Below are 27,698 nucleotides of genomic sequence, written 5' to 3' on the forward strand. Positions count from 1 at the left end.
TCAAAAGCCATGTAGAGCAAAGAGATTAAGGATGTTTACCACATATACACATGTTGTGAATAATATCCCCCACACATCGCGGGTACTCCCCTAATATTGCAGTATTAACACCATTGTAGTAGTGTGAAAAAATAGGTCAGAGATCGGAATATATGATGTATGGACTTTCTTCTGTATACATGATCCATATATGTCAGCATGTGGGGTGTAGGATACCCTCAGTTACATAGCGCAATGTGTAATACAAAAAACAGACAAGCCAGCAGGGAAAATAATGAAGGAAGAAAAAAGAGAAAATATGTAGAAGGTAAGAATATGGAAGTCCTCCTTCGTGTGTGATTGAGGATTCAATGAGTTGGTAACTATAAGTCCATGAGGATATGGAACTAAGGCACAAACAATAATTTATCCAATGAAAGGTCCAAAGTCGAGTTTAATATTCAGCCCCTTTGGGGACACAGTATCCAACATATATATCCATCTGGATTCTAGCTGCAATAACATTTTGGCTCGGTCTCCTCCCCTCCTTGGTATTGGCAGATGATCGATGATCATACATCGTAAACTAGACAAATTGTGCTTGTGCATAACAAAATGTCGAGCGACAGGGAGATCTGAATTTCCTTTCTTAATTGCGTCTCTGATTGAACATCTGTGGTTGGCCATTCTGTCTTTGAACGGGTGGTCGTTTTGCCCACGTAAAAAAGAAAACATGGGCAAATTAATATATAGATAACAAATGAACTGTTGCAAGTCAGATGTCTAATAGAATACCGTTTATTTTTGTGTGGATGTTGAAAAGAGTCCCTTGTCAGCATTAAGTTACATGTAACACATTCACCACAACGATAACATCTGTTTTTTCTCGATTGTAACCATGTATCAGTTAGGTAGCTATCTTTAGGATCTGTTTTCATAAGTAAATCCTTGATGTTTTTGGCTCGTCTGTAAACCAACCTAGGTGGTTTCTCTTTCCAGTTAGCAAGACCTTTGTCAGTTTCAAGGAGGTCCCATCTCTTCCGAACAGATTCCTGTGTAGTGGTATGTAAAGGTAAGAAGGTGGTGATGAAGTTAAGTGGTTTGTGAACAATGCTAGACACACCCTTTGTCATTGTAAGCATCTCTTGACTAGAGGCTTCCAACGCCTGTCTTGCCTTGGTAATGTCACGTTTATCATAATGTCTTGCTTCCAGTTGAAGATACATAGAATCAAGCTGTGATTCCAGTAGTGCCGGTTCAGAGTTATTTCTTATTACTCTCATGAGTTGAGAGGAGATGATACCCTGCTTCTGATGCTGAGGTTGATAGCTAGAGGCTAGTAGTAATGAGTTCCTATCAGTAACTTTGGTATATAATGATGTACCAAACTTCATGTTCTGGTGTGTTTGAACTTTAAAAATAATAAGATCCAGAAAATGTATCTGATTTTTATCAAACTCCATTTTAAAGTGTATAGGGGTATTTCTATTGTTAAGCTGTTCTACCCAATCCAACAAAGTGTTTACACTCCCATTCCACACCAAAAACAGGTCGTCAATATACCTAGTGTACATCCTAATATTGGGATGTTCTGTGGGTTTCATGATCTGTTCAGGAGTGGCTTGACAAGAGGAATACGACATTTGAAGCCCATGTCCAGGATCCGTCTGTGTGTGGTGGCTCTTGTGAAATTACTTATTACTATTTCAAGGCGCTCTCATTTTCTTTACACACCATCTGCAAGCTGATATTAGTATCTCTCAACCAATATATCTAGCTATTGCTAATTTTGTGGCAAGGAGTATGTAAATAAAGAGAACTCTAGCCGGTTTGTTCAACTTATCTACACCTAAATGAAAAAGTCCTGCATCAACCCGCAAACTGTGTATTAAGTCAGGCTTCCCTAGTAATCTATCTATTGAGTCCACAACAATTTAAAATGTGTATGACATTCCCACCAGATATGAGTTTGTGTCTCTTTGTTCACATCCTCTCCAGCATCCTGATGAGTGATTCCCATCTCCCCCAGTCCCTCATGGAGTGAGGCTTTACAAATGAGGCGAAGTTTTCTCCTTATAGTGTAAGGATAGTGTTTTATATAGAAGTGTACCAGTCAACCATCTCCTCTCCCACTGTGTTAGGGTGCAGAGACCCTTTGTTGGGAAACCCCAACAAAAGCATTATAATCAGCCTGAAAAATTCAAAATGTAACTTTTTAGAAATATCTAAACCTGGGAGATCAATGGCAGAAAGTATCAAGATATCTTCTCAGTATAAGTCTTGTTCTTGCCTGATACCAAACGTATTCTACCTATAAGGTTGTGAATCTGGGAGACAACTGCATACCTCTAATTGAATGAGCAGGGGGAGGGTGAAGTGACAATTATTATGTCGAAGCCCTCACCAGTTACTAAGGCACAGTTTGACTACAGGGTTAGTTACTCCCTCAAGAACTCATGCATGTTTGGGGATCCAAATTAAATCATTTACATTTGCTGGTAATGATGCTTGTTCTAACTGTCACCATCAGGGCTCATCTGTAACAGCACCCTAAGCAGGTGCATTCCAATTTTGACTGGAGTGCCTATTTAAATATTAAATATGTATTGCAGTGTTATTTCACATTTATTAATGGGCCATTTCGTGTCCATTTATGGTCAGTAATATGTTGCCTTTATGTCACAAAGTGATGTAAACCTTCATTGACAATAACAAAAAATCATATTTGCTACTTTTATTTGCAGAAGCAGTAGTGATTTCTGTCTCTTATTCCCTCTACCCACTCAGGCAACCAATGGAATAAATCACTGCAGCATGATTGCTGATACGCCAGCATGATTTCTTGTTTTTGCTACAACTGCATTTTCTTTTTTGCTGTGTCAGTGATGCATCACATCTATGTTCCTTTAAACACCATTATAACTGCAGTGTTCATTGTGCAGATTTGTGCATTTATATTACTTTCTATACTTATTGTGGGTACAAATGTCTTGATAATGGAGCATATTGGTTAAAAGACCAGCTGTATTCCACCTTATCCTCTGTAAGTTTGTAATTATTGTGGGTCTTTGTTTCAGTGGAGGAAGATGAAGAGGAAGCAGAAGAGGATTTTGACATTAAAGATAAAAGCTGCCCGAGGGATAAAATCTGGCTAGATATGGAGACCAACCGTGAAGCTAGACACTGGTTGCCATGGAGACCAGACTCCACCAAGGAGCAAACAGAAGAGGATTGTGAAGACCCTGAGAGACAGGTGAGATTTGCAGAGAGAGAGAGAGATAACCCTTAGCTTCAGCTCACTGGCTTGAATTAAGGGGTAGTTGTAATGTAGTACAACCTATAAAAAATATGCAGATTAGTTGCAAACCTTATATTATTTGGCTAAACCAACTAATTACAAAATATATAAAAGCTCAACTATAGCTATATAAATGTGATGCCTGTATATGTTAAAGGGACATTGTACAGTAGATTTTTCTTTTCATAAATGTTTTGTAGATGATCCATTTATATAGCTAATTTGGTAGTGTTTTTGTAAAAATGTATAGTTTTGCTTATTTCTAAATAACATTGTGCTGATTTTCAGACTCCTAACCAAGCCCTAAAGTTTTAGATGTATACTGATGTCTACAGACTCCTACTAGTGGTTGTGTAATGGGTCTTTTCAAATGCAGGAGAGGGGGGGAGCGTATGCCTGTTCCCAGTTTTCCCAGCCCCTTTCAGTGGGTGTCCCAGCCTAACCTCATAAACATAAAACTGGGAGCTTCTAAGTAAGTTTTTAAAAGGTTTTATACTGAATTTTTAGATCAGTGTCTGTGCATATTCTTCCTTATAGTAGTGTCTATTACATGCAGTTATATGAACATTGGTGTATACTGTCCCTCTAAGGGAATACACGCTGTATAAATTGTAGACTTTTATTATGAAACCTAAACATTGTTAAAATCAAAATAATATAAAAGTAAATTACAGCTTACCTGGTATCACTTTAAATTATATTTAAGTAAAACAAATTTAGACACTCTCTTGTTCCTTGGGTTACGTACTCCCCCCTTTTTTTCTACTTTGTTTTTCTATTGCATTTCTCCTTTTTTATACATATACTTTTTGTTGTTAATTGTAATTGCAATGTAATGGACTATTTTAACAGATTTAAACATTGCTATTTTAGTTCTCATCAATATTTTCACTTCCATACCTCCTTCAGTACTTGATTTTCTGTATGCTTATTTGATTGACAGCAAACCCTGGGATTTGTGGTAGAATGAATCTCAGAAGAAAGAACCTGTTTAACAGGTTCTATGCGCAAGGCGAGCTGTTCTCATTGCGCAGAAGGATCGCAGATCAGAAGCTTTTTCAGTGATCTCTTGCACTACATTCAATGAATTGTTGGTGGCCTAGTGGGCGGCACTCCCAAGTCTTGAATGGGAGTGCTGGTGACAGTGCCACAAATGTTTGGTGACATCTCAAAGGGGCATATTAGTGTAACTGCAAGGCTGCTGAATGAGGCGAAATGATTAAAATCCCTCAATCTCAGCTCTGCAGGTACAGAAGATCAAGACCCTTCATTTGAAAGAGAATCTCCTGCTTGATAAGTACCATAGCCCCCAAAAGTAAATGAGAGACACAACAAACTGAAATGTGTACAGATCCGTGATTTTTTTTTTTTTATAGTAGACAAGTCCCTTTTTTAAACCAAAAAAATATAAATTTTCTCTATTCTACTCTGGCACAATGGGACCTGCTAGTTTTTATTATAACCCTCAAAAGCCTTTATGGTTCCCTCTTTCAACTTTGGATACCCAAATTAGGGCCAGATTGCAAGTGGAGCTAAATTTAGCATTCCTACTTGAGCTTTTTGCTCACACTGTGTAGCGCACATATTGAAAGTAAAAAGAATGCGCACAAGCGTGTCTGGGTTTTTTCCCTGTTTTGTTTGACATGTGCTGCTGGCAGCCATTTTACTCACCTCTCTTCCTGACTATGGTGCATTGTGGGGGATGCTGCTCTTTTCCTGCACTTCCTTTTATGGCCAGACTGGTATGCATCATCCGTGTGAAACAGGATGCAGTCTTAGAATTGTGATGTCATCACTTATTATTTAAAGGGCCTCTGTTCAGTATGCTTTGCCTTTGCGTTGTCTCAGACCTGTTTGTGAGAGTTCCTGTGTATTACCTGGCTGCCTGACGTCCTTCCTGGTCCCTGGTCCCTGGTCCCTGATCCCTGATCCCTGATCCCTGATCCCTGTCTTGTTCCTGACTCTGCTGTTTTCCTTGTTGCTGATTCCGGCTCGTCTGACTACTCGCTTTGGCCCCTGACTCGACTCGTCTGACTACCAGCTCTGGTTTTATCTCCTGGCTTGTTATTTGACTTGTGGACTTTTTATTATTTTTTGCTATTAATAAAGGTGTTATTATTTTTGCACTTTTCGTCTCAGTCTGATTCCTGGCACCCTGACAAAGCGAAACTCGACGTACCCTAAAAGTTGGAATTTGGATACTGTGACGGTTGACCGCTTTAACAGATTCTCCCCCTAGACTTTAATGGAGCTGCAAAGTTTAAAAATGTGCTTGATTTCTTCTGTGAAAGGCGGTTCTAAGCATTTTGTAGCCCAGTTCCTCTCAAAGTACAGTGTTTGTCTGAGGGATGTGAAGGGAGTATTGCCTGATTATACCATGTTTTCGCCTATGGGAAATCTATTCTAGGGCTCTCTGTAAATCGGTCTCAGGGATTCGTCTGCTGCCTCTCTTTAAAGATCAACGTTATACTCCTCTACCATTACCTCTACTGATATGTTTCAGTACTGGTTTGGCTGTCTGCTATATGTGGATGGGTGTCTTCTGGTAAGTATATATAATTTTTTAAGACACTCTCAGCTATGTTTGGCACTTTATATTATAACGTTTTTTTATATATATTGCATATATTTGTCATGAGTCAGGTCTGTGTATATTTCCCTTTGCAGTCTAACAGTTTCAGCATGGAGATTATGTTTATGGGAGAATTAAGGTATTTTTTTCTTATCTGGGGTTCCAGTAAGTTGTAACTCGAAGTCTGTTTCTCAAAATTCGTGGGCAAACTAGACTTGCGATGACGCAAAATGCAAATTTTTATTGCGTCATGGTTGGCGCAAAATTTTTTGTCACAAAGTTGCGCCTGCCGTGACGCGAGTCTCGTCATTTCTTGCGTTTTTGTTGACGTCATTTCATTGTGTTAGCTTTGGCGCCAAAAGTTTTTACCTCTGCATTTGCGTCATCTTTGTTGGCGCTAAAATTTGTTATATTAAGTCTCTCCCTCTTTTGCTTGCTGCTCTCATTTGTTTATAGAGGTCTATGATATTTGCTTTTGATTTTACTTTTGTATAAGAATTTTATCATAACCATTTTTTTCCATTCCTGAAACTGCTATTTTGATATAATTTGATATTTTGTTTAAATGTAATTTTTTTCTTTTTTTGTTACATTTTGCAAGATGTCTCAAATTGATCCTGCCTCTGATGTTACTGTACAATTCTACCAAAGCTAAGTGTGTTTGTTGTAAATTAGCTGATCTTATTTCTTCAGCTCAAATATGTGGCACTTGTTATGACAAATTATTACATGCTGATAATGTTTCTATAAGTACAAATACATCTACTGTTATTCCTTCACAGTCTAATGTACATGATATTCCTGCAGATATGAAAAATTATATTGCTGCAGCCATAGGGAAGGCTATGACTGCTATTCCGCCTTCAAATAAACATAAAAGGTCTTTCCAAACTTCTTATAAATCTGATGAAATTTGTATTGACCAACAGCATACTTAAGTATCCTCTGCTGATGAGGATCCCTCTGGCTCAGAGGATCCTGCATCAGAGACTGAAATTGACAAATGTTCTTTTCTTTTTAAGATTGAATATATTCGTTCTTTATTATAGGAAGTAGTTTATACTTTGGGTATTGAGGAGTCTAGTCCTCTTGATAGCAAAACTAGTAATATTTTGAATTCTGTTTTCAAAACTTCTGAGGTTACTCCTGAAGTTTTTCCTATTCCAGATGCTATCTCTAATATGATTACTAAAGAATGGTCTAAGCCTGGTACTTCTTTTAACCCTTCTTCTAGGTTTAAGAAGCTGTATCCTTTACCTGTGGCCAATTTATAGTTTTAGGAAAAAGTTTCTAAGGTTGATGTAGCTGTTTCCACTCTTGCCAAACGTACTTCTATTCTTATGGAAGATAGTATTTCTTTTAAGGATCCTTTAGATAGGAAGATTGAATCTTATCTTAGAAGAGCATATTTACATACTGGCTATAATCTTAGACCTGCTTTTTCAATGGCTTATGTTGCTGCTGCTTCAACTTTTTGGTTGGACAGCTTAGCACAGCAGTTATCAGATCCTGAACTGTCTAGCAATGTTCTTTTACTTTAACATGCTAATCATTTCATTTGTGATGCTATATTTGTCATTAAAATTGATATTAAATCTATGTATTTAGCTATTCTTACTAGAAAAGTTTTGTGGCTTAAATCTTGTAATGCTGACACGGTGTCTAAATCTAGATTACTATCTCGATCATTTTAGGGTAATAATTTATTTGGTTCTCAATTGGATTCTATTATCTCCACTATCACTGGGGGAAAGGGAGTTTTTCTGCCCCAAGATAAGAAATCTAAGGGTAAGTTTAAAGCTCCCATCGTTTTCGTTCCTTTCGTCAGAATAGAGAACAAAAAACCTCTCCTTCCCCTAAGGCCTCTGGCTCTAATTCAAAACCATATCCGAGTTGGAATGAATCCAAGCCTTATAAGAAACCAAACCCAGCCCCTAAGACTGCATGAAGGTGCGGCCCTCAAACCAGTTCAACTGGTGGGGGGGGGGGCAGATTGAAATTGTTTCAAGACATTTGGACAGATTCTGTTCAAAATCAGTGGGTTCAGGATATTGTTTCTCAAGGGTATCGAATAAGTTTCAGAATATGGGAAGATTCTTTCTTTCTCTTGTTCTAACAAACCCTGTGAAGGCTCAGGCTTTTTGTAAGTATGTTTCAGACCTAGAGCTTTCAGGGGTGATTGTCCCAGTTACACAGCAAGAACAGGGTTTGGGTTTTTATTCAAATCTGTTCATTGTCCCAATCCTGGATCTGAAAATTTTAAATCTTTTTGTAAGAGTCCCAACTTTCAAGATGGTGACTATAAGGATTATTCTGCCTTTTGTTCATCAAGGTCATTTCATGTCCACTATAGACTTACAGGACACTTATCTCCACATTCTGATTTATCCAGACCACTATCGTTTTCTGAGATTCTCTTTTCTAGACAAGCATTACCAATTTGTCGCTCTTCCGTTTGGCCTAGCGACAGCTCCAAGAATTTTCTCAAAGGTTCTCGGAGCCCTTCTATCTGTAATCAGAGAGCAGGGTATTGCGGTGTTTCCTTATTTGGACGATATCTTGGTACTAGCTCAATCTTTTCATTTATCAGAATCTCACATGGAACAACTAATGTGGTTTCTTCAAAGACATGGTTGGAGTATCAATTTACAAAAGAGTTTCTTGATTCCTCAGACAAGGGCCACCTTTTTAGGTTTCCATATATATTCAGTGTCCATGACTCTTTCTCTAACAGTCAAGACACAAATTAAGTTGGTTTTAGCTTGTCTAAACCTTCAGTCTCTATCATTCCCTTCAGTGGCTATGTGCATGGAAGTTTTAGATCTCATGACTGCAGCATCAGGCGTGATCTCCTTTGCTCGTTTTCATATGAGACCTCTACAGCTTTGCATGTTGCACCAATGGTGCAGGGATTATACTCTGATATCACAATTGATATACTTAAATCCCAACACTCAACTCTCTCTGACTTGGTGGTCAACCATCACCTTATTGTTCAAGAGGCCTCCATTGTTTGTCTTTCCTGGACTGTGATCTTAACAGATGCAAGTCTTACAGGTTGGGAGCTGTGTTGGGGTCTCTGACAGCACAAGGGGTTTGGAATCCTCAAGAGGCGAGGTTTACCAATCAATATATTAGATCAATATATTTTTAGAGCTCTTCAGGCTTGGCCTCTATTGAAGAGAGAACTTTACATTCATTTTCAAACAGACAATATCACAACCGTGGCATTTGTCAATCATCAAGGCAGGACTCGCAGTCCTTCAGCAATGAAAAAAGTATCTTGGATACTTTCTTGGGCAGAATCCAACTGTTGTCGAATTTCTGCGATTCATATCCCAGGTATAGACAATTAGGAAGCGGATTATCTCAGCCATCAGACTTTACATCCGGGGGAGTGGTCTCCATCCAGATGTGTTTTTTCATCTTGTACAGATGTCGTTTTTTCCAGAAATAGATCTCATGGCCTCTCGTATAAACAAGAAGCTTCGTAGATACCTTTCCAGGTCCAAGGATCCTCAGACGGAGATGGTGGATGCTTTAGCAGTTCCTTAGTTTTATTAACCTGCTTACATTTTTCTGCCTCTGGTTCTTCTTCCAAGGGAAATCTCCAAGATTATAATGGAACAATCTTATGTGTTTCTGATAGCACCACCATGGCCTAACAGGTTTTGGTATGCAGATCTTGTCCGGATGTCCAGTTGCCAGCCTTGGCCACTTCCTTTAAGACCAGACCTTTTGTCTCAAGGGCCATTTTTCCATCAGGATCTCAGATCTCTAAATTTGAAGGCATGGAAATTGAAAGTTTAGTGCTTAGTCATATAGGTTTCTCTGACTCAGTGATTAGCACTATGATATAGGCTCGTAAGTCTGTTTCAATTAAGATTTATCATTGGGTTTGGGAAAACCTATATTTTTATGGTGTTCCACTCATGATTATTCTTGGCATTCTTTCAGATTCTTGGATTTTACAGTTTCTTCACGATGGTTTGGATAAAGGGTTGTCTGCAATTACTTTGAAAGGACAAATCTCTGCTCTTTCTGTCTTATTTCATAGAAAGATTGTTAAGCTTCCTGATATTCACTGTTTTGTTCAGGCTTTGATTTGTATCAAACCTGTTATTAAATCTATTTCTCCTCTTTTCTCAATTTGGTATTGAATATTTTACAGGCTCCTCCTTTTGAGCCTATGCATTCTCTGGATATTAAATTACTTTCTTGGAAAGTGTTATTTCCTTTAGCTATCTCTTCTGCTAGAAGAGTTTCTGACTTTTCTGCTCTCTCTTGTGAGTCTCCTTAACTGATTTTCCATCAAGATAAAGCTGTTTTGCAGACTTTGTTTAATTTTTTTCCTAAAGTTGTGAATTCTAACAACTTTAATAGGGAACTTGTTTTTCCTCTCTTGTGTCCTAATCCTAAAAATACTCTTGAAATGTCTTTACATTCTTTGGATGTGGTAAGAGCTTTGAAATATTATGTTGAGGCTACTAAAGATTTCAGAAAGACTTCTAGTCTATTTGTTTTGTTTTTCTGGTTCCAGGAAAGGTCAGAAAGCCTCTGCCAGTTCTCTGGCATCTTGGTTGAAACTTTTAATTCACAAAGCTTTTTTGGATGCGGGGCAGTCTCCGCCTCAGCGAATTACAGCTCATTCTACTAGATCAGTTGCCACTTCTTGGGCTTTCAAGAATGAAGCTGCAGTTGATAAAATTTGCAAAGCAGCAACTTGGTCTTCTTTGCATACATTTACTAAATTTTACCATTTTGATGTGTTTGGGTCTTCAGAAGCAGCCTTTGATAGGTTCTTCAGGCAGCTGTCTCAGTTTGATTCTAGTGCCTTTGATTTGAGTTTTTTTAAATTTTTAAGAAAACATAATTATTTTTTTGGAATTAATTTCTCAGCGGATATAGCTGTTTTCATTTTATCCCTCCCTCTCTAGTGACTCGTGGACTTAAACATCTTGGGTATTATATCCCATATGTCACTAGCTCATGGACTCTTGCCACTTACATGAAAGAAAACATAATTTATGTAAGAACTTACCTGATAAATTAATTTCTTTCATAGTGGAAAGAGTTCATGAGACCCACCCTATTTTTTGTTCTGATTTTTTTGTATAAAGCACATTATTTTTCCAGTTCCTCTCTTTGCATGCTTTTTACTCCTTTTTTTTACACCTCACTACTTGGCTATACGTTAAACTGAGGTATGAGTGAGGTGGAATGTGTATTTATAGTCAACTTAAAGGTTTGGGAAACTTTGCCCCCTCCTAGTAGGAATGTATATCCCATACGTCACTAGCTCATGGGCTCTTGCCACTATGAAAGAAATTAATTTATCAGGTAGGTTCTTACATAAATTATATTTTATATATATATATATATATATATATATATATATATATATATATATATATATATATATATATATAAAAAAACATATTTAACCCCTTAATGACCGGACCATTTTTCAATTTTCTTACCCTTAATGACAATGGCTATTTTTACATTTCTGCGGTGTTTGTGTTTAGCTGTAATTTTCCTCTTACTCATTTACTGTACCCACACATATTATATACCGTTTTTCTCGCCATTAAATGGACTTTCTAAAGATACCATTATTTTCATCATGTCTTATAATTTACTACAAAAAAAATAATAAAATATGAGGAAAAAATGGAAAAAAACACACTTTTTCTAACTTTGACCCCCAAAATCTGTTACACATCTACAATCACCAAAAAACACCCATGCTAAATAGTTTCTAAATTTTGTCCTGAGTTTAGAAATACCCAATGTTTACATGTTTTTTGCTTTTTTTGCAAGTTATAGGGCCATAAATACAAGTAGCACTTCGCTATTTCCAAACCACTTTTTTTCAAAATTAGCGCTAGTTACATTGGAACCCTGATATCTGTCAGGAATACCTGAATATCCCTTGACATGTATATATTTTTTGTTATAAGACAACCCAAAGTATTGATCTAGGCACATTTTGGTATATTTTATGCCACCATTTCACCGCCAAATGCGAGCAAATAAAAAAAAAAACTTTACATTTTTCACAATTTTAGGTTTCTCACTGAAATTATTTACAAACAGCTTGTGCTATTATGGCACAAATTGTTGTAAAAGCTTCTTTGGGATCCCCTTTGTTCAGAAATAGCAGACTTATATGGCTTTGGCATTGATTTTTGGTAATTAGAAGGCCGCTAAATGCTGCTGCGCACCACACGTAAATTATGCCCAGCAGTGAAGGGGTTAATTAGGTAGGTTGTAGGGAGCTTGCAGGGTTAATTTTAGCTTTAGGGTAGAGATCAGCCTCCCACCTGACACATCCCACCCCCTGATCCCTCCCAAACAGCTCTCTTCCCTCCCCCACCCCACAAATGTCCCCGCCATCTTAAGTACTGGCAGAAAGTCTGCCAGTACTAAATAAAAGGAGTTTTTTTTTTTTTTTTTTTTTAAAAAAATAAAATATTTTAGCTGTGATGGACTCTTGCCTAAGCCCCAACCTCCATGATCCCCCCCCCCCAGCTCTCTAACCCTCTCCCCTATCTAATTGCGGCCATCTTGGGTACTGGCAGCTGTCTGCCAGTACCCAATTTGCCCCAAAAACAAAAGTGTTTTTTGTTCTTTTTTTTTTTTTTTTTTATGTTTTCTGTAGTGTAGCAGCCCCCCACAATACCCCTATCCCCCTCCCCTTCCCAGATCCTTTTATATTATTTTATTAAAAAATCTTTCCCCCCCCCCTCTTCCCTCCTCATTGGTGTCAGTGTCAGTGCCAGGTAATGCGCGCGGGCACGCGCGCACATGCACGTGCACGCGCGCCCCCCGCACGCTCCCGGCACACGGCGTGCACATTGCACTTCTAGGAACCGGATGCCGGGTAGCGATGGGCCGCCCACCCGCCTCCCTGTTATGCTCCCACCCACCAACGAACCGGCACCATCGCTACCGGTGCAGAGAGGGCCACAGAGTGGCTCTCTCTGCATCGGAGTCTTCTAAAAAGGTATTGCAGGATGCCTCCATATGGAGGCATCACTGCAATACCCTGAGAGCTGCTGGAAGCGATTGCGATCGCTTCCAGCACTCTCTTAGACAACTGACGTACCAGGTACGTCCATTGTCATTAACTGCTTGTTAATGCATGACGTACCTGGTACGTCAGTTGTCATTAAGGGGTTAAAAATACATAGAACATTTATTATGTAAAGAACATTGGAATGCAAAATATTTACAGTAAATAAATAGTTAAACACATCCCCTTAGCATTTAAGCCTATGAGCCCAGCTGTTTGTAGATCGCCTTCATGAGCGCTGACTACAACAGTGCAACTCTTGTGAGGGCTCTATACCCTCTTATTCCCTATAATTGTTGCCTACATATTATGCCTTTGTTTATAGCACTGCTAAATCTTTTTTTTTTTTTTTTTATAGCTCTACAAATAACTGATAATAATAATAATATTAATTATTATTAAATATTAATATTGAATAAAAATGCTTAATCATGTTTTCAAGTATTTGAGTGGAAAGGGTTCCAAAGTGTGTGTATATGTGTATGTATGTATGTGTGTGTGTATATATATATATATATATATATATATATATATATATATATATATATATATATATATGTGTGTGTGTATACGTCTGTGTGTGTGTATATTGGGTGTGTATACGTCTGTGTGTGTGTATATTGGGTCTTTATCAACAAGAATTTAATAAATATGACGTTTCGGGGTCTCCCCCTTTATCAAATATACATATGTATATGTATATTTGATAAAGGGGGAGACCCCGAAATGTCATATTTATTAAATTCTTGTGGATAAAGACCCAGTGAGTGCCGTTCTCTTTCTGATGAATATATACAATATTACTAAGCACCCTGGGCATTGAAACGATACTTGAGGATACCTGGAGTGCTGTACCAAATTTTTGATGAATATATATATATATATATATATATATATATATATACCAGTGGTGTATTTAGGTTTTGTGCTGGGGTCTTTTGGGGCATAATATTCTTTGCTCTAGGAGTAAAAAATTTTTAATTTGTTTTTTTCATGGTATTGCTACAGTAAATGTTCACCAGGGCTTTCAAAAAACATACGCACATAAACAAACACAGAGTTATACATATATACACGGTCACGTGTGCATACACACACACATCTATCTATTGCTGCAATATATATATAAAAAAAACAACAACAAAGATTTCTTGAAACAATACTTCCCCAAACACAATACGTACTGAGTGCTGAAAGCTAACAGAACTAAAGGCAATAGCTAGCTGAATAAAAGGAAGCTTCAGAACTACCTCTAAACTGATAGATCCATGCGCAGTCTCTTATTATAACCCCCTAGAATGTAACTTCTTTGGGCAAAATCTCCTATTATATACCTGTATACTACTTCTAAAATAACTTTAAGCTTCTTACAAATATAGCCACAAATATGTACTACCCCCCTCCAATCTGCTGCCCTAAGCAAGTTCCTTGTTTGCCTAGGCCAACACTGGCCCCTGATAAACACATACATGCATACACACAAATATTTGGACATGTATGTTTATGTATAACCTAACGACCGTAAAATGCTATTGTCTGTTCGCATTTACTTTTAACTTGTATATGCCCAACTATGAAAAAGTTGGGACAGTATGGAAAATGGAAAAATACTAACAAAAATAGTAATTTGAAAATTCAATTCACCCTGTACTATATTGAAAACACATTATTAACATATTATTTGAAGTTTTACTTTGTGAATTTTAATGTATTTTTAAAAATATACACTAATTTTAAATCTGATGACTGAAACACATTCCAAAAAAGTTGAGTCAGGGGCAAATTAGAACTAATGTGACAAGTTGAAATAAGAAGGTGATGTGAAACAGGTGAGGCAATTGTGTAATCATAGTATATAAGGAGCCTTCAAAAAGGCTGAGTCCTTCAAGAGCACGGATGGGTGGAGACTGGCTAATCTGCCAACAGATGCATCAGCGAATAATCCAACACTTTGAGAACAACATTCCCCAAAGACAAATCGGTAGGATTTTGGGCATATCACCTTCTACAGTGCACCATATAATTAAAAGATTCAAGGTCAAATCTCCTTTTGTAAAGGGCAAGGCCGAAAACCACTTCTGAATGCGCGTGATCTCTCATTGTCTCAAAAACGGTCATGAGTCTGTAATGGATATCCTGACATGGGCTTGGTAATACTTTGGTAAACCTTTGTCAGTCAACACCATTCACCGCTGCATCCACAGATGCAAGTTAAGGCTTTACTATGCAAAGCAGAAGCCATACATCAACACTGTCCAGAAGCTGTTTTCATAGGTCCAAAAGCCAGGATCTGTCATGGTATGGGGGAATGTCAGTGTCCATGGCATGGGTATCTTGAACATCTGTGAGGGCACCATTAATGCAGAAAGATACGTATACATTTTGGAGCAACATATGCTGCCATCTAGATGTCGTCTTTTCCAGGGACGTCCCTGCATTTTCCAGCAGACAACACCAAACCACATTCTGCCCAAATTACAAACGCATGGTTGCGTAAGCAGAGAGTGCGGGTGCTAGCATGGTCTTCCTGCAATCCTGACCTGTCTACGATTGAGAATATGTGGCGTATTATGAAGCGCAAAGTAAGGCAACGAAGGCCCCATACAGTTGTGCAGCATAATGGATGAATGGGGGAAAATTCAACTTGCTAAACGTAAACAACTGGTGTCTTCAGTGCCCAAATGCTTAATAAATATTATTAAAAGAAAAGGTGGTGTTACACAGTGGTAAACAGTCGACTGTCCCAACTTTTTTGGAGTGTGTTGCAGTCATCAGATATGAAATGAGTGTATATTTTCAAAAATACATTGAATTCACAAAGTAAAACATCAAATAATGTGTTGTTAATGTGTTTTCAATATAGTACAGGGTGAATTGAATTTTCAAATGACTTTTTTTTTCACACTGTCCCAACTTTTCAGAATTGAGGTTGTTATATGAGCACTAGACACATAGAAACATAGAATTTGACGGTAGATAAGAACCAAAAAGGCCCATCAAGTCTACCCATATTACATGTTACTTTTTTCTTAGGATAGCCTTATGCATGTCCCAGGCATTTTTTTTTTTTATTTTTTTTAAGTTTTCAAAAAAGCTTTATTCATAACAAACATAAGTACACGTCATAAAATGTACACCATAGCATACCTCAGAAATATTATAATACAATATGTCGTTGAGTAAATTAATTATCAAGATAAACCCCTCTATTAAATGCTAGAGAACATGGAACAATTAATACATAGTGATAACAATCTGCAATTTATACTCAAAGATGGGGGCCATTATTTAATAACACATTGTCTAGTTCTTTGTACTTCCTTCTGAACCCCAGTTTAGAACTTCAGACCACTCATGGATCTAATATAAAGATACTTATAAACAGTTTTGGGGGTATACAAGGGTAAAATTTAACACAACAAATTAAAGACAAAACAACACAGAAGAACTTGTGTCAAGAGACACAACTAACCAGAAAATATGTCATTTGTATAATTAGATGTACCGACAGCTATTATATTCCCGTGTAAAAAGCAAGGTTCAGCCAATTAAACAATATATACAGGGTGTGCAGAATTATTAGGCAAATGAGTATTTTGACCACATCATCCTCTTCATGCATGTTGTCTTACTCCAAGCTGTATAGGCTCGAAAGCCTACTACCAATTAAGCATATTAGGTGATGTGCATCTCTGTAATGAGAAGGGGTGTGGTCTAATGACATCAACACCCTATATCAGGTGTGCATAATTATTAGGCAACTTCCTTTCCTTTGGCAAAATGGGTCAAAAGAAGGACTTGACAGGCTCAGAAAAGTCAAAAATAGTGAGATATCTTGCAGAGGGATGCAGCACTCTTAAAATTGCAAAGCTTCTGAAGCGTGATCATCGAACAATCAAGCGTTTCATTCAAAATAGTCAACAGGGTCGCAAGAAGCGTGTGGAAAAACCAAGGCACAAAATAACTGCCCATGAACTGAGAAAAGTCAAGCGTGCAGCTGCCAAGATGCCACTTGCCACCAGTTTGGCCTTATTTCAGAGCTGCAACATCACTGGAGTGCCCAAAAGCACAAGGTGTGCAATACTTAGAGACATGGCCAAGGTAAGAAAGGCTGAAAGACGACCACCACTGAACAAGACACACAAGCTGAAACGTCAAGACTGGGCCAAGAAATATCTCAAGACTGATTTTTCTAAGGTTTTATGGACTGATGAAATGAGAGTGAGTCTTGATGGGCCAGATGGATGGGCCCGTGGCTGGATTGGTAAAGGGCAGAGAGCTCCAGTCCGACTCAGACGCCAGCAAGGTGGAGGTGGAGTACTGGTTTGGGCTGGTATCATCAAAGATGAGCTTGTGGGGCCTTTTCGGGTTGAGGATGGAGTCAAGCTCAACTCCCAGTCCTACTGCCAGTTTCTGGAAGACACCTTCTTCAAGCAGTGGTACAAGGAAGAAGTCTGCATCCTTCAAGAAAAACATGATTTTCATGCAGGACAATGCTCCATCACACGCGTCCAAGTACTCCACAGCGTGGCTGGCAAGAAAGGGTATAAAAGAAGAAAATCTAATGACATGGCCTCCTTGTTCACCTGATCTGAACCCCATTGAGAACCTGTGGTCCATCATCAAATGTGAGATTTACAAGGAGGGAAAACAGTACACCTCTCTGAACAGTATCTGGGAGGCTGTGGTTGCTGCTGCACGCAATGTTGATGGTGAACAGATCAAAACACTGACAGAATCCATGGATGGCAGGCTTTTGAGTGTCCTTGCAAAGAAAGGTGGCTATATTGGTCACTGATTTGTTTTCTTTCATGTAATTAGCAAGAGTCCATGAGCTAGTGACGTATGGGATATACATTCCTACCAGGAGGGGCAAAGTTTCCCAAACCTCAAAATGCCTATAAATACACCCCTCACCACTCCCACAAATCAGTTTTTACAAACTTTGCCTCCTATGGAGGTGGTGAAGTAAGTTTGTGCTAGATTCTACGTTGATATGTGCTCCGCAGCAGGTTGGAGCCCGGTTTTCCTCTCAGCGTGCAGTGAATGTCAGAGGGATGTGAGGAGAGTATTGCCTATTTGAATTCAATGATCTCCTTCTACGGGGTCTATTTCATAGGTTCTCTGTTATCGGTCGTAGAGATTCATCTCTTACCTCCCTTTTTAGATCGACAATATACTCTTATTTATATACCATTACCTCTGCTGATTTTCGTTTCAGTACTGGTTTGGCTTTCTACAACATGTAGATGAGTGTCCTGGGGTAAGAAAGTCTTATTTTCTGTGACACTCTAAGCTATGGTTGGGCACTTTTTTATAAAGTTCTAAATATTTGTATTCAAACATTTATTTGCCTTGACTCAGGATGTTCAACATTCCTTATTTCAGACAGTCAGTTTCATATTTGGGATAATGCATATGAATCAATCAATTTTTTTCTTACCTTAAAATTTGACTTTTTCCCTGTGGGCTGTTAGGCTCGCGGGGGCTGAAAATGCTTCATTTTATTGCGTCATTCTTGGCGCGGACTTTTTTGGCGCAAAATTTTTTTTCTGTTTCCGGCGTCATACGTGTTGCCGGAAGTTGCGTCATTTTTGACGTTCTTTTGCGCCAAAAGTGTCGGCGTTCCGGATGTGGCGTCATTTTTGGCGCCAAAAGCATTTAGGCGCCAAATAATGTGGGCTTCATTTTTGGCGCTAAAAAATATGGGCGTCACTATTGTCTCCACATTATTTAAGTATCATTATTTATTGCTTCTGGTTGCTAGAAGCTTGTTCACTGGCATTTTTTCCCATTCCTGAAACTGTCATTTAAGGAATTTGATCAATTTTACTTTATATGTTGTTTTTTCTATTACATATTGCAAGATGTCCCACGTTGAAACTGAGTCAGAAGATACTTCTGGAAAATCGCTGCCTGGTGCTGGAGCTACCAAAGCTAAGTGTATCTGCTGTAAACTTATGGTATCTGTTCCTCCAGCTGTTGTTTGTACTGTTTGTCATGACAAACTTGTTAATGCAGATAATATTTCCTTTAGTACCGTTACATTACCTGTTGCTGTTCCGTCAACATCTAATACTCAGAGTGTTCCTGATAACATAAGAGATTTTGTTTCTAAATCCATTAAGAAGGCTATGTCTGTTATTCCTCCTTCTAGTAAACGTAAAAAGTCTTTTAAAACTTCTCATTTTTCAGATGAATTTTTAAATGAACATCATCATTCTGATTCTGATAATGGTTCTTCTGGTTCAGAGGATTCTGTCTCAGAGGTTGATGCTGATAAATCTTCATATTTATTTAAAATGGAATTTATTCGTTCTTTACTTAAAGAAGTCCTAATTGCATTAGAAATTGAGGATTCTGGTCCTCTTGATACTAAATCTAAACGTTTAGATAAGGTTTTTAAATCTCCTGTAGTTATTCCAGAAGTTTTTCCTGTCCCTGGTGCTATTTCTGAAGTAATTTCCAGGGAATGGAATAATTTGGGTAAATCATTTACTCCTTCTAAACGTTTTAAGCAATTATATCCTGTGCCATCTGACAGATTAGAGTTTTGGGACAAAATCCCTAAGGTTGATGGGGCTGTCTCTACTCTTGCTAAGCGTACTACTATTCCTACGGCAGATGGTACTTCCTTTAAGGATCCTTTAGATAGGAAAATTGAATCCTTTCTAAGAAAAGTTTACTTGTGTTCAGGTAATCTTCTTAGACCTGCTATATCTTTAGCGGATTTTGCTGCAGCTTCAACTTTTTTGTTAGAAGCTTTAGCGCAACAAGTAACAGATCATAATTCTCATAGCATTATTATTCTTCTTCAACATGCTAATAATTTTATTTGTGATGCCATCTTTGATATCATTAGAGTTGATGTCAGGTATATGTCTCTAGCTATTTTAGCTAGAAGAGCTTTATGGCTTAAAACTTGGAATGCTGATATGTCTTCTAAGTCTACTCTGCTTTCCCTTTCTTTCCAGGGTAATAAATTGTTTGGTTCTCAGTTGGATTCTATTATCTCAACTGTTACTGGAGGGAAAGGAACTTTTTTACCACAGGATAAAAAATCTAAAGGTAAATTTAGGTCTAATAATCGTTTTCGTTCCTTTCGTCACAACAAGGAACAAAAACCTGATCCTTTATCCTCAGGAGCGGTATCAGTTTGGAAACCATCTCCAGTCTGGAATAAATCCAAGCCTTTTAGAAAATCAAAGCCAGCTCCTAAGTCCACATGAAGGTGCGGCCCTCATTCCAGCTCAGCTGGTAGGGGGCAGATTACGTTTTTTCAAAGAAATTTGGATCAATTCTGTTCACAATCTTTGGATTCAGAACATTGTTTCAGAAGGGTACAGAATTGGCTTCAAGATAAGGCCTCCTGCAAAGAGATTTTTTCTTTCCCGTGTCCCAGTAAACCCAGCGAAGGCTCAAGCATTTCTGAAATGTGTTTCAGATCTAGAGTTGGCTGGAGTAATTATGCCAGTTCCAGTTCTGGAACAGGGACTGTGGTTTTATTCAAATCTCTTCATTGTACCAAAGAAGGAGAATTCCTTCAGACCAGTTCTGGATCTAAAAATATTGAATCGTTATGTAAGGATACCAACATTCAAAATGGTAACTGTAAGGACTATCCTGCCTTTTGTTCAGCAAGGGCATTATATGTCTACAATAGATTTACAGGATGCATATCTGCATATTCCGATTCATCCAGATCACTATCAGTTTCTGAGATTCTCTTTCCTAGACAAGCATTACCAGTTTGTGGCTCTGCCGTTTGGTCTAGCTACAGCTCCAAGAATTTTTACGAAGGTTCTCGGTGCCCTTCTGTCTGTAATCAGAGAACAGGGTATTGTGGTATTTCCTTATTTGGACGATATCTTGGTACTTGCTCAGTCTTCACATTTAGCAGAATCTCATACGAATCGACTTGTGTTGTTTCTTCAACGTCATGGTTGGAGGATCAATTTACCAAAAAGTTCATTGATTCCTCAGACACAGGTAACCTTTTTAGGTTTCCAGATAGATTCAGTGTCCATGACTCTATCTTTGACAGACAAGAGACGTCTAAAATTGATATCAGCTTGTCGAAACCTTCAGTCACAATCGTTCCCTTCGGTAGCCTTATGCATGGAAATTCTAGGTCTTATGACTGCTGCATCGGACGCGATCCCCTTTGCTCGTTTTCACATGCGGCCTCTTCAGCTCTGTATGCTGAACCAGTGGTGCAGGGATTACACAAAGATATCTCAATTAATATCTTTAAAACCGATTGTACGACACTCTCTGACGTGGTGGACAGATCACCATCGTTTAGTTCAGGGGGCTTCTTTTGTTCTTCCGACCTGGACTGTAATTTCAACAGATGCAAGTCTTACAGGTTGGGGAGCTGTGTGGGGGTCTCTGACAGCACAAGGGGTTTGGGAATCTCAGGAGGTGAGATTACCGATCAATATTTTGGAACTCCGTGCAATTTTCAGAGCTCTTAAGTCTTGGCCTCTTCTAAAGAGAGAATCGTTCATTTGTTTTCAGACAGACAATGTCACAACTGTGGCATACATCAATCATCAAGGAGGGACTCACAGTCCTCTGGCTATGAAAGAAGTATCTCGAATTCTGGTATGGGCGGAATCCAGCTCCTGTCTAGTTTCTGCGGTTCATATCCCAGGTATAGACAATTGGGAAGCGGATTATCTCAGTCGCCAAACGTTACATCCGGGCGAATGGTCTCTTCACCCAGAGGTATTTCTTCAGATTGTTCAAATGTGGGGACTTCCAGAAATAGATTTGATGGCCTCTCATCTAAACAAGAAACTTCCCAGGTATCTGTCCAGATCCAGGGATCTCAAGCGGTAGCAGTGGATGCATTGTCACTTCCTTGGAAGTATCATCCTGCCTATATCTTTCCGCCTCTAGTTCTTCTTCCAAGAGTAATCTCCAAGATTCTGAAGGAATGCTCGTTTGTTCTGCTGGTAGCTCCAGCATGGCCTCACAGGTTTTGGTATGCGGATCTTGTCCGGATGGCCTCTTGCCAACCGTGGACTCTTCCGTTAAGGCCAGACCTTCTGTCGCAAAGTCCTTTTTTCCATCAGGATCTCAAATCCTTAAATTTAAAGGTATGGAGATTGAACGCTTGATTCTTAGTCAAAGAGGTTTCTCTGACTCTGTGATTAATACTATGTTACAGGCTCGTAAATCTGTATCTAGGGAGATATATTATAGAGTCTGGAAGACTTATATTTCTTGGTGTCTTTCTCATCATTTTTCCTGGCATTCTTTTAGAATTCCGAGAATTTTACAGTTTCTTCAGGATGGTTTGGATAAAGGTTTGTCTGCAAGTTCCTTGAAAGGACAAATCTCTGCTCTTTCTGTTCTTTTTCACAGAAAGATTGCTAATCTTCCTGATATTCATTGTTTTGTACAAGCTTTGGTTCGTATAAAACCTGTCATTAAGTCAATTTCTCCTCCTTGGAGTTTGAATTTGGTTCTGAAGGCTCTTCAAGCTCCTCCGTTTGAACCTATGCATTCATTGGACATTAAATTACTTTCTTGGAAAGTTTTGTTCCTTTTGGCCATCTCTTCTGCCAGAAGAGTTTCTGATTTATCTGCTCTTTCTTGTGAGTCTCCTTTTCTGATTTTTCACCAGGATAAGGCGGTGTTACGAACTTCTTTTAAATTTTTACCTAAGGTTGTGAATTCCAACAACATTAGTAGAGAAATTGTGGTTCCTTCATTATGTCCTAATCCTAAGAATTCTAAGGAGAAATCATTGCATTCTTTGGATGTAGTTAGAGCTTTGAAATATTATGTTGAGGCTACTAAGAATTTCCGAAAGACTTCTAGTCTATTTGTTATCTTTTCCGGTTCTAGGAAAGGTCAGAAGGCCTCTGCCATTTCTTTGGCATCTTGGTTGAAATCTTTAATTCATCATGCTTATGTCGAGTCGGGTAAAACTCCGCCTCAAAGGATTACAGCTCATTCTACTAGGTCAGTTTCTACTTCCTGGGCGTTTAGGAATGAAGCTTCGGTTGATCAGATTTGCAAAGCAGCAACTTGGTCTTCTTTGCATACTTTTTCTAAATTCTACCATTTTGATGTGTTTTCTTCTTCTGAAGCTGTCTTTGGTAGAAAAGTACTTCAGGCAGCTGTTTCAGTTTGAATCTTCTGCTTATATTTTCAGTTTTTTTCTTTATAAGATTTAAACTTTATTTTTGGGTGTGGATTTTTTTCAGCGGAATTGGCTGTCTTTATTTTATCCCTCCCTCTCTAGTGACTCTTGCGTGGAAGATCCACATCTTTGGTAGTCATTATCCCATACGTCACAAGCTCATGGACTCTTGCTAATTACATGAAAGAAAACATAATTTATGTAAGAACTTACCTGATAAATTCATTTCTTTCATATTAGCAAGAGTCCATGAGGCCCACCCTTTTTTTGTGGTGGTTATGATTTTTTTGTATAAAGCACAATTATTCCAATTCCTTATATTTATGCTTCGCACATTTTTCTTATCACCCCAATTCTTGGCTATTCGTTAAACTGATTTGTGGGTGTGGTGAGGGGTGTATTTATAGGCATTTTGAGGTTTGGGAAACTTTGCCCCTCCTGGTAGGAATGTATATCCCATACGTCACTAGCTCATGGACTCTTGCTAATATGAAAGAAATGAATTTATCAGGTAAGTTCTTACATAAATTATGTTTTTGTTTTGTTTTTGAATGTCAGAAATGTATATTTGTGAATGTTGAGATGTTATATTGGTTTCACTGGTAAAAATAAATAATTGAAATGGGTATATATTTGTTTTTTGTTAAGTTGCCTAATAATTATGCACAGTAATAGTCACCTGCACACACAGATATCCCCCTAAAATAGCTATAACTAAAAACTACTTCCAAATCTATTCAGCTTTGATATTAATGAGTTTTTTGGGTTCATTGAGAACATGGTTGTTGTTCAATAATAAAATTAATCCTCAAAAATACAACTTGCCTAATAATTCTGCACTCCCTGTATATATCCTTAGAGACATGTGAGCGAGCTACACCACAAGGTTATCTAGGCCATCTTAATGGAGATAGAAAGGCAAAGTAGTTTTGTCTTGGAATGTCAAAACCCTGCAACACTTAGGTGGATTAGATATAATACTGTATCAGAGGTATTATTCAGTTGCTCAACAAAATAAATAGATAGGGTATTGCAATCATAGAGGGAAAATTTGATGTTAAGGCTGTTGGGAATATATATGAACAGACAAATGGCAATATCCCAACTATAAAATATATACATGTCCCCCACCCGCAAATCATACATATTTCGGACATACATGTAAAATTTTGAAGCATCAAATCAAGCGCTGATAACTAAACCAAACAGGGCGGCAAACCTTATAATTGAGTCCTTACGATAGTCCCAAGCAGAGTTTATTGATAAATGTGCAATAGAGGAGTATCATCCACCCCCAGAGTAAATCTGCTTGCCGTATGGAGCATAAACATCTCTAAAGCCGGTAAATTGGCAGGACTGAATTTCTCCCCTCTGCAATTTAAGTTAATTGGTAGCAATAGAGCCAGGGGATAATGTGGGGTAGTTCTTAGTCCCGGGAGGGCTGTACCGGAGGGCATGATCCCTCGCCATCCGCACACTGTCTAAAGTACAATCCGGAGCCGTGAGTCCCCAAACGTTCGGCTATCTCCGGGTTCCCCCAGAGACCATGTGGCTTCCACGGCAGCTCCAGGTCTTGTTCTGGCCTTGTCCGCAATCCCGCTAATTCCATGGGGACTTCAATCCCAGGGGTAAAAAGAGGTTTTCGCTGCTTACTTGCAATAACCTTTAGGTATGCAAGGTTCGGTTTCTCCGTCTGGGGATAGATCAAAGTGGCTCCAGGCACCATCTTAGACGAAGTGGTGTTATTTGAATTTCTCCTGCACAACAGACCCGTGTTTAGTGAGAAGCCAATCTCTTGTAAGTGATTCTGGTATGGCATTTACTCTGCTCTGCGTTCACACCACAGCGTAGTATGTTGCTTGTCTTCCCCAGGCTTTATATATACATCTGGCTCACCCATCGCAGGTTGGTGTAGTACAGGCTCAGCAACTTTAGAAACCTCTAGTCTCTCCATTAGATTCAGAATGTCCTGCTCCGAGGGGGCTTTATCTATGAGTGCTTGCATCAGAGCTTCCAACTTGGCTAAGCGAGGGCCCCAGGCTGCAGAAAGGTCATTAACTTCCATTGTGGCCGGCGGATGTCTGCGACTGCACTCACTGTGTAATTACAGTGCCCACAGTGGTATGCCGATGCTTAGTTAGAAAGTTTGTTGATTGCGGTAACAATGCTGTAGGTACTCGGATTAACCAGTTCTGGCTAGACACCCCTGGGATCCAGGGGGGGGAACGCTGCCTATAAGATCGCCGCCGCTACAGGCCTCAATCGTCCAATTCCGCCTCCAGGATCATAAACACAGCAACTAATGATAAGGTCTTGTATAAGTTCGTGCTGTATCTTGATCTAGTGTCAGATGCTGTAAAATTAAGTAAAAAACCGGCGGATTATTGGCTTTTCACCCAGAGCTACAGAAGAGTGCGACTGCACTGAGTCGCTGCCTGGACACGCCCCCGTCCCAGGCATTTTTTTATTCCTTTACAGTCTTTGTGTTTACTACCTAAGATGGAAGTTTATTCCATTAATCCACCACCCTTTCTGTAAAATAAAATGCTTCCTCAAATTTCTCCTGAATTTCTCCTGAATCTACTACCCTCTAACTTTAGATTGTGACCCCTTGTTTTGTCATTTTTTTTTTGTGGAAAATGCTTTCAGCTTCTATTTTATTAAGTCCCTTCATATATTTGAAGGTTTCTAACATGTCACCTCTTTCCCTTCTCTCCTCTAAACTATACATATTTAGATCATAGAGTCTTTATTTGTATATTTTATTTTTTAGACCATGTACCATTTTAGTAGCACTCTTTTGGACCACTTCTAGTTTATTTATATCTTTCTGAATATATGGTCTCCAGAACTGTACACAGTATTCCAGATTTGGTCTAACTAATCATCTGTAAAGTGGCATAAGAACCTTGCTATTTCTGCTACTAATATCTCTTCCAATGCTACCAAGTATTCGACTGGCCTCACTGGCTGCACTACTGCATTGTGTACCAAATTTTAAATAATCTAAAATAATAATTCCCAAGTCCCTTTTCTTCTTTAGTTACAGTCAGTAATTTACCATTCAGACTATAATTGGTAATATTAAATTTCAGATCCCATTTATTTGACCAGTCCTCTAGTTTTTTTAATATCACTCTTCATTTGATCAACTCCTCCTGGAACATCAGCTCTGTTACAAATTTTGTATCATCAGCAAACAAGCAAACCTTCCCCTTAAGCCCACTTCCAATATCACTTATGAACATGTTAAACAAAACAGGCCCAAGAACTGACCCTTGGGGAACACCACTAGTAACTGACACCTCATTTGAATTTTCTCTTTTAATTGAAACCCTTTGTAGTCTATTTTTAAGCCAGCATTCTACCCGCTTAACAATCTTAGCATCTACTCCAAGGCAATACATTTTGTGAATGAGTTTGTTGTGTGCGACAGTGTAAAATGCTTTGCTAAAGTCTAGATATGCAACATCTACTGCTCCTCCCTGGTCTATTAATTTAGTTACATGGTCAAAGAACCAGCGTGCCATATTTCTATATCGCGCGCACGCTAATGTTAGTGCGCCACTTGTAATCTAGTCCATAGTAAGGTGATTACAGTAATGACAGCGGTCACCTGGTTATTTTAAATGTTATTTACTAAAATCTTAACAGCCTTCTCAAATGCAATGAAATATCAATATAATAATGGTAGATTCTGAATCTGCTGGAAAAAATATATATAATCTGTGTGGGTCACTCACTGAACTATGTCTTACAATAGTGTGTGAATGTGAGCAGCAAAAAAATAAAAATAAAATCAGCTAAACACAGGGGTGTGAAAAGGGCATAGCAGCAAAGGGGTTAAAAAGTTGAGTTCACATCAATTTATAAAGATACACATTTAATATAAGGTTAATTTGTTTTTATGTTCCTCACACACAAACATCTGCAAATATATTAGATGAATCAGAGTTTTATAACCTGACTCATCCAGTGATGGCACTTAATGCACCATATTTCTTCCTGTTTGTATAAAAAACACACAACATTTAATCATTGGCTGAAACATTTGCATTTCACAGATAAAAGAGAATGCCAGTATACTTTACAGTTACTGCCCAATTTTAATTCCTGTTTAAAAAACATAATTTTGTGTCATTTGATTTATTTATCTAGCTTCTTTTACTAAGCCATTCTATTTATTTTAAATGGAACTGCTCAAATTACATATGCACCATAATAGATAAATGCTAATTAAATGGGCTGTGTACTGTAAAATTACTTCCCCCTTAATGTGTTTACAATAACTTGCTATACCAGCTGCAGAGTTTAAAATGTAGTGGAAATTGTTCATTTAGGTATATTTGTGTATATGAAATAGAGGTCTCTGCTAGTTAAAGGGACAATCAAGTCCAAATTAAACTTTCATTAATCAGATAGAGAACGCCATTTTTTTTTTTTTTTTTTTTAAATCATTTATTTATATCATAGCACAAAGTACATTTCAACCAACAGGTATTTGTCAAATAACTTGTTCCTAATATAAAGAAAAAAAACAACATGAAAGAAAACATTCAGAAAGAAATATTAGCCCATTGCAACAAAATAAAGCATAAAACAATTCTGTCTTCCT

At 38.3% G+C, this 27,698-nt stretch overlaps 1 protein-coding gene across 1 annotated transcript in view; it reads left to right on the forward strand.

The window, feature by feature from the left end:
- Positions 1-27,698, forward strand: part of NRDE2 (NRDE-2, necessary for RNA interference, domain containing) — a 185,180-nt gene that overhangs the window by 79,155 nt on the left and 78,327 nt on the right. The window contains exon 9 of the mRNA XM_053697566.1: positions 3,057-3,232. Within this exon, the coding sequence (XP_053553541.1) occupies positions 3,057-3,232 (176 nt within the window). The remainder of the gene's footprint in view (positions 1-3,056; positions 3,233-27,698) is intronic.

The sequence above is a fragment of the Bombina bombina genome, chromosome 1 (assembly GCF_027579735.1).
Source record: "Bombina bombina isolate aBomBom1 chromosome 1, aBomBom1.pri, whole genome shotgun sequence".
NCBI classification, from domain to species: Eukaryota; Metazoa; Chordata; class Amphibia; order Anura; family Bombinatoridae; genus Bombina; species Bombina bombina.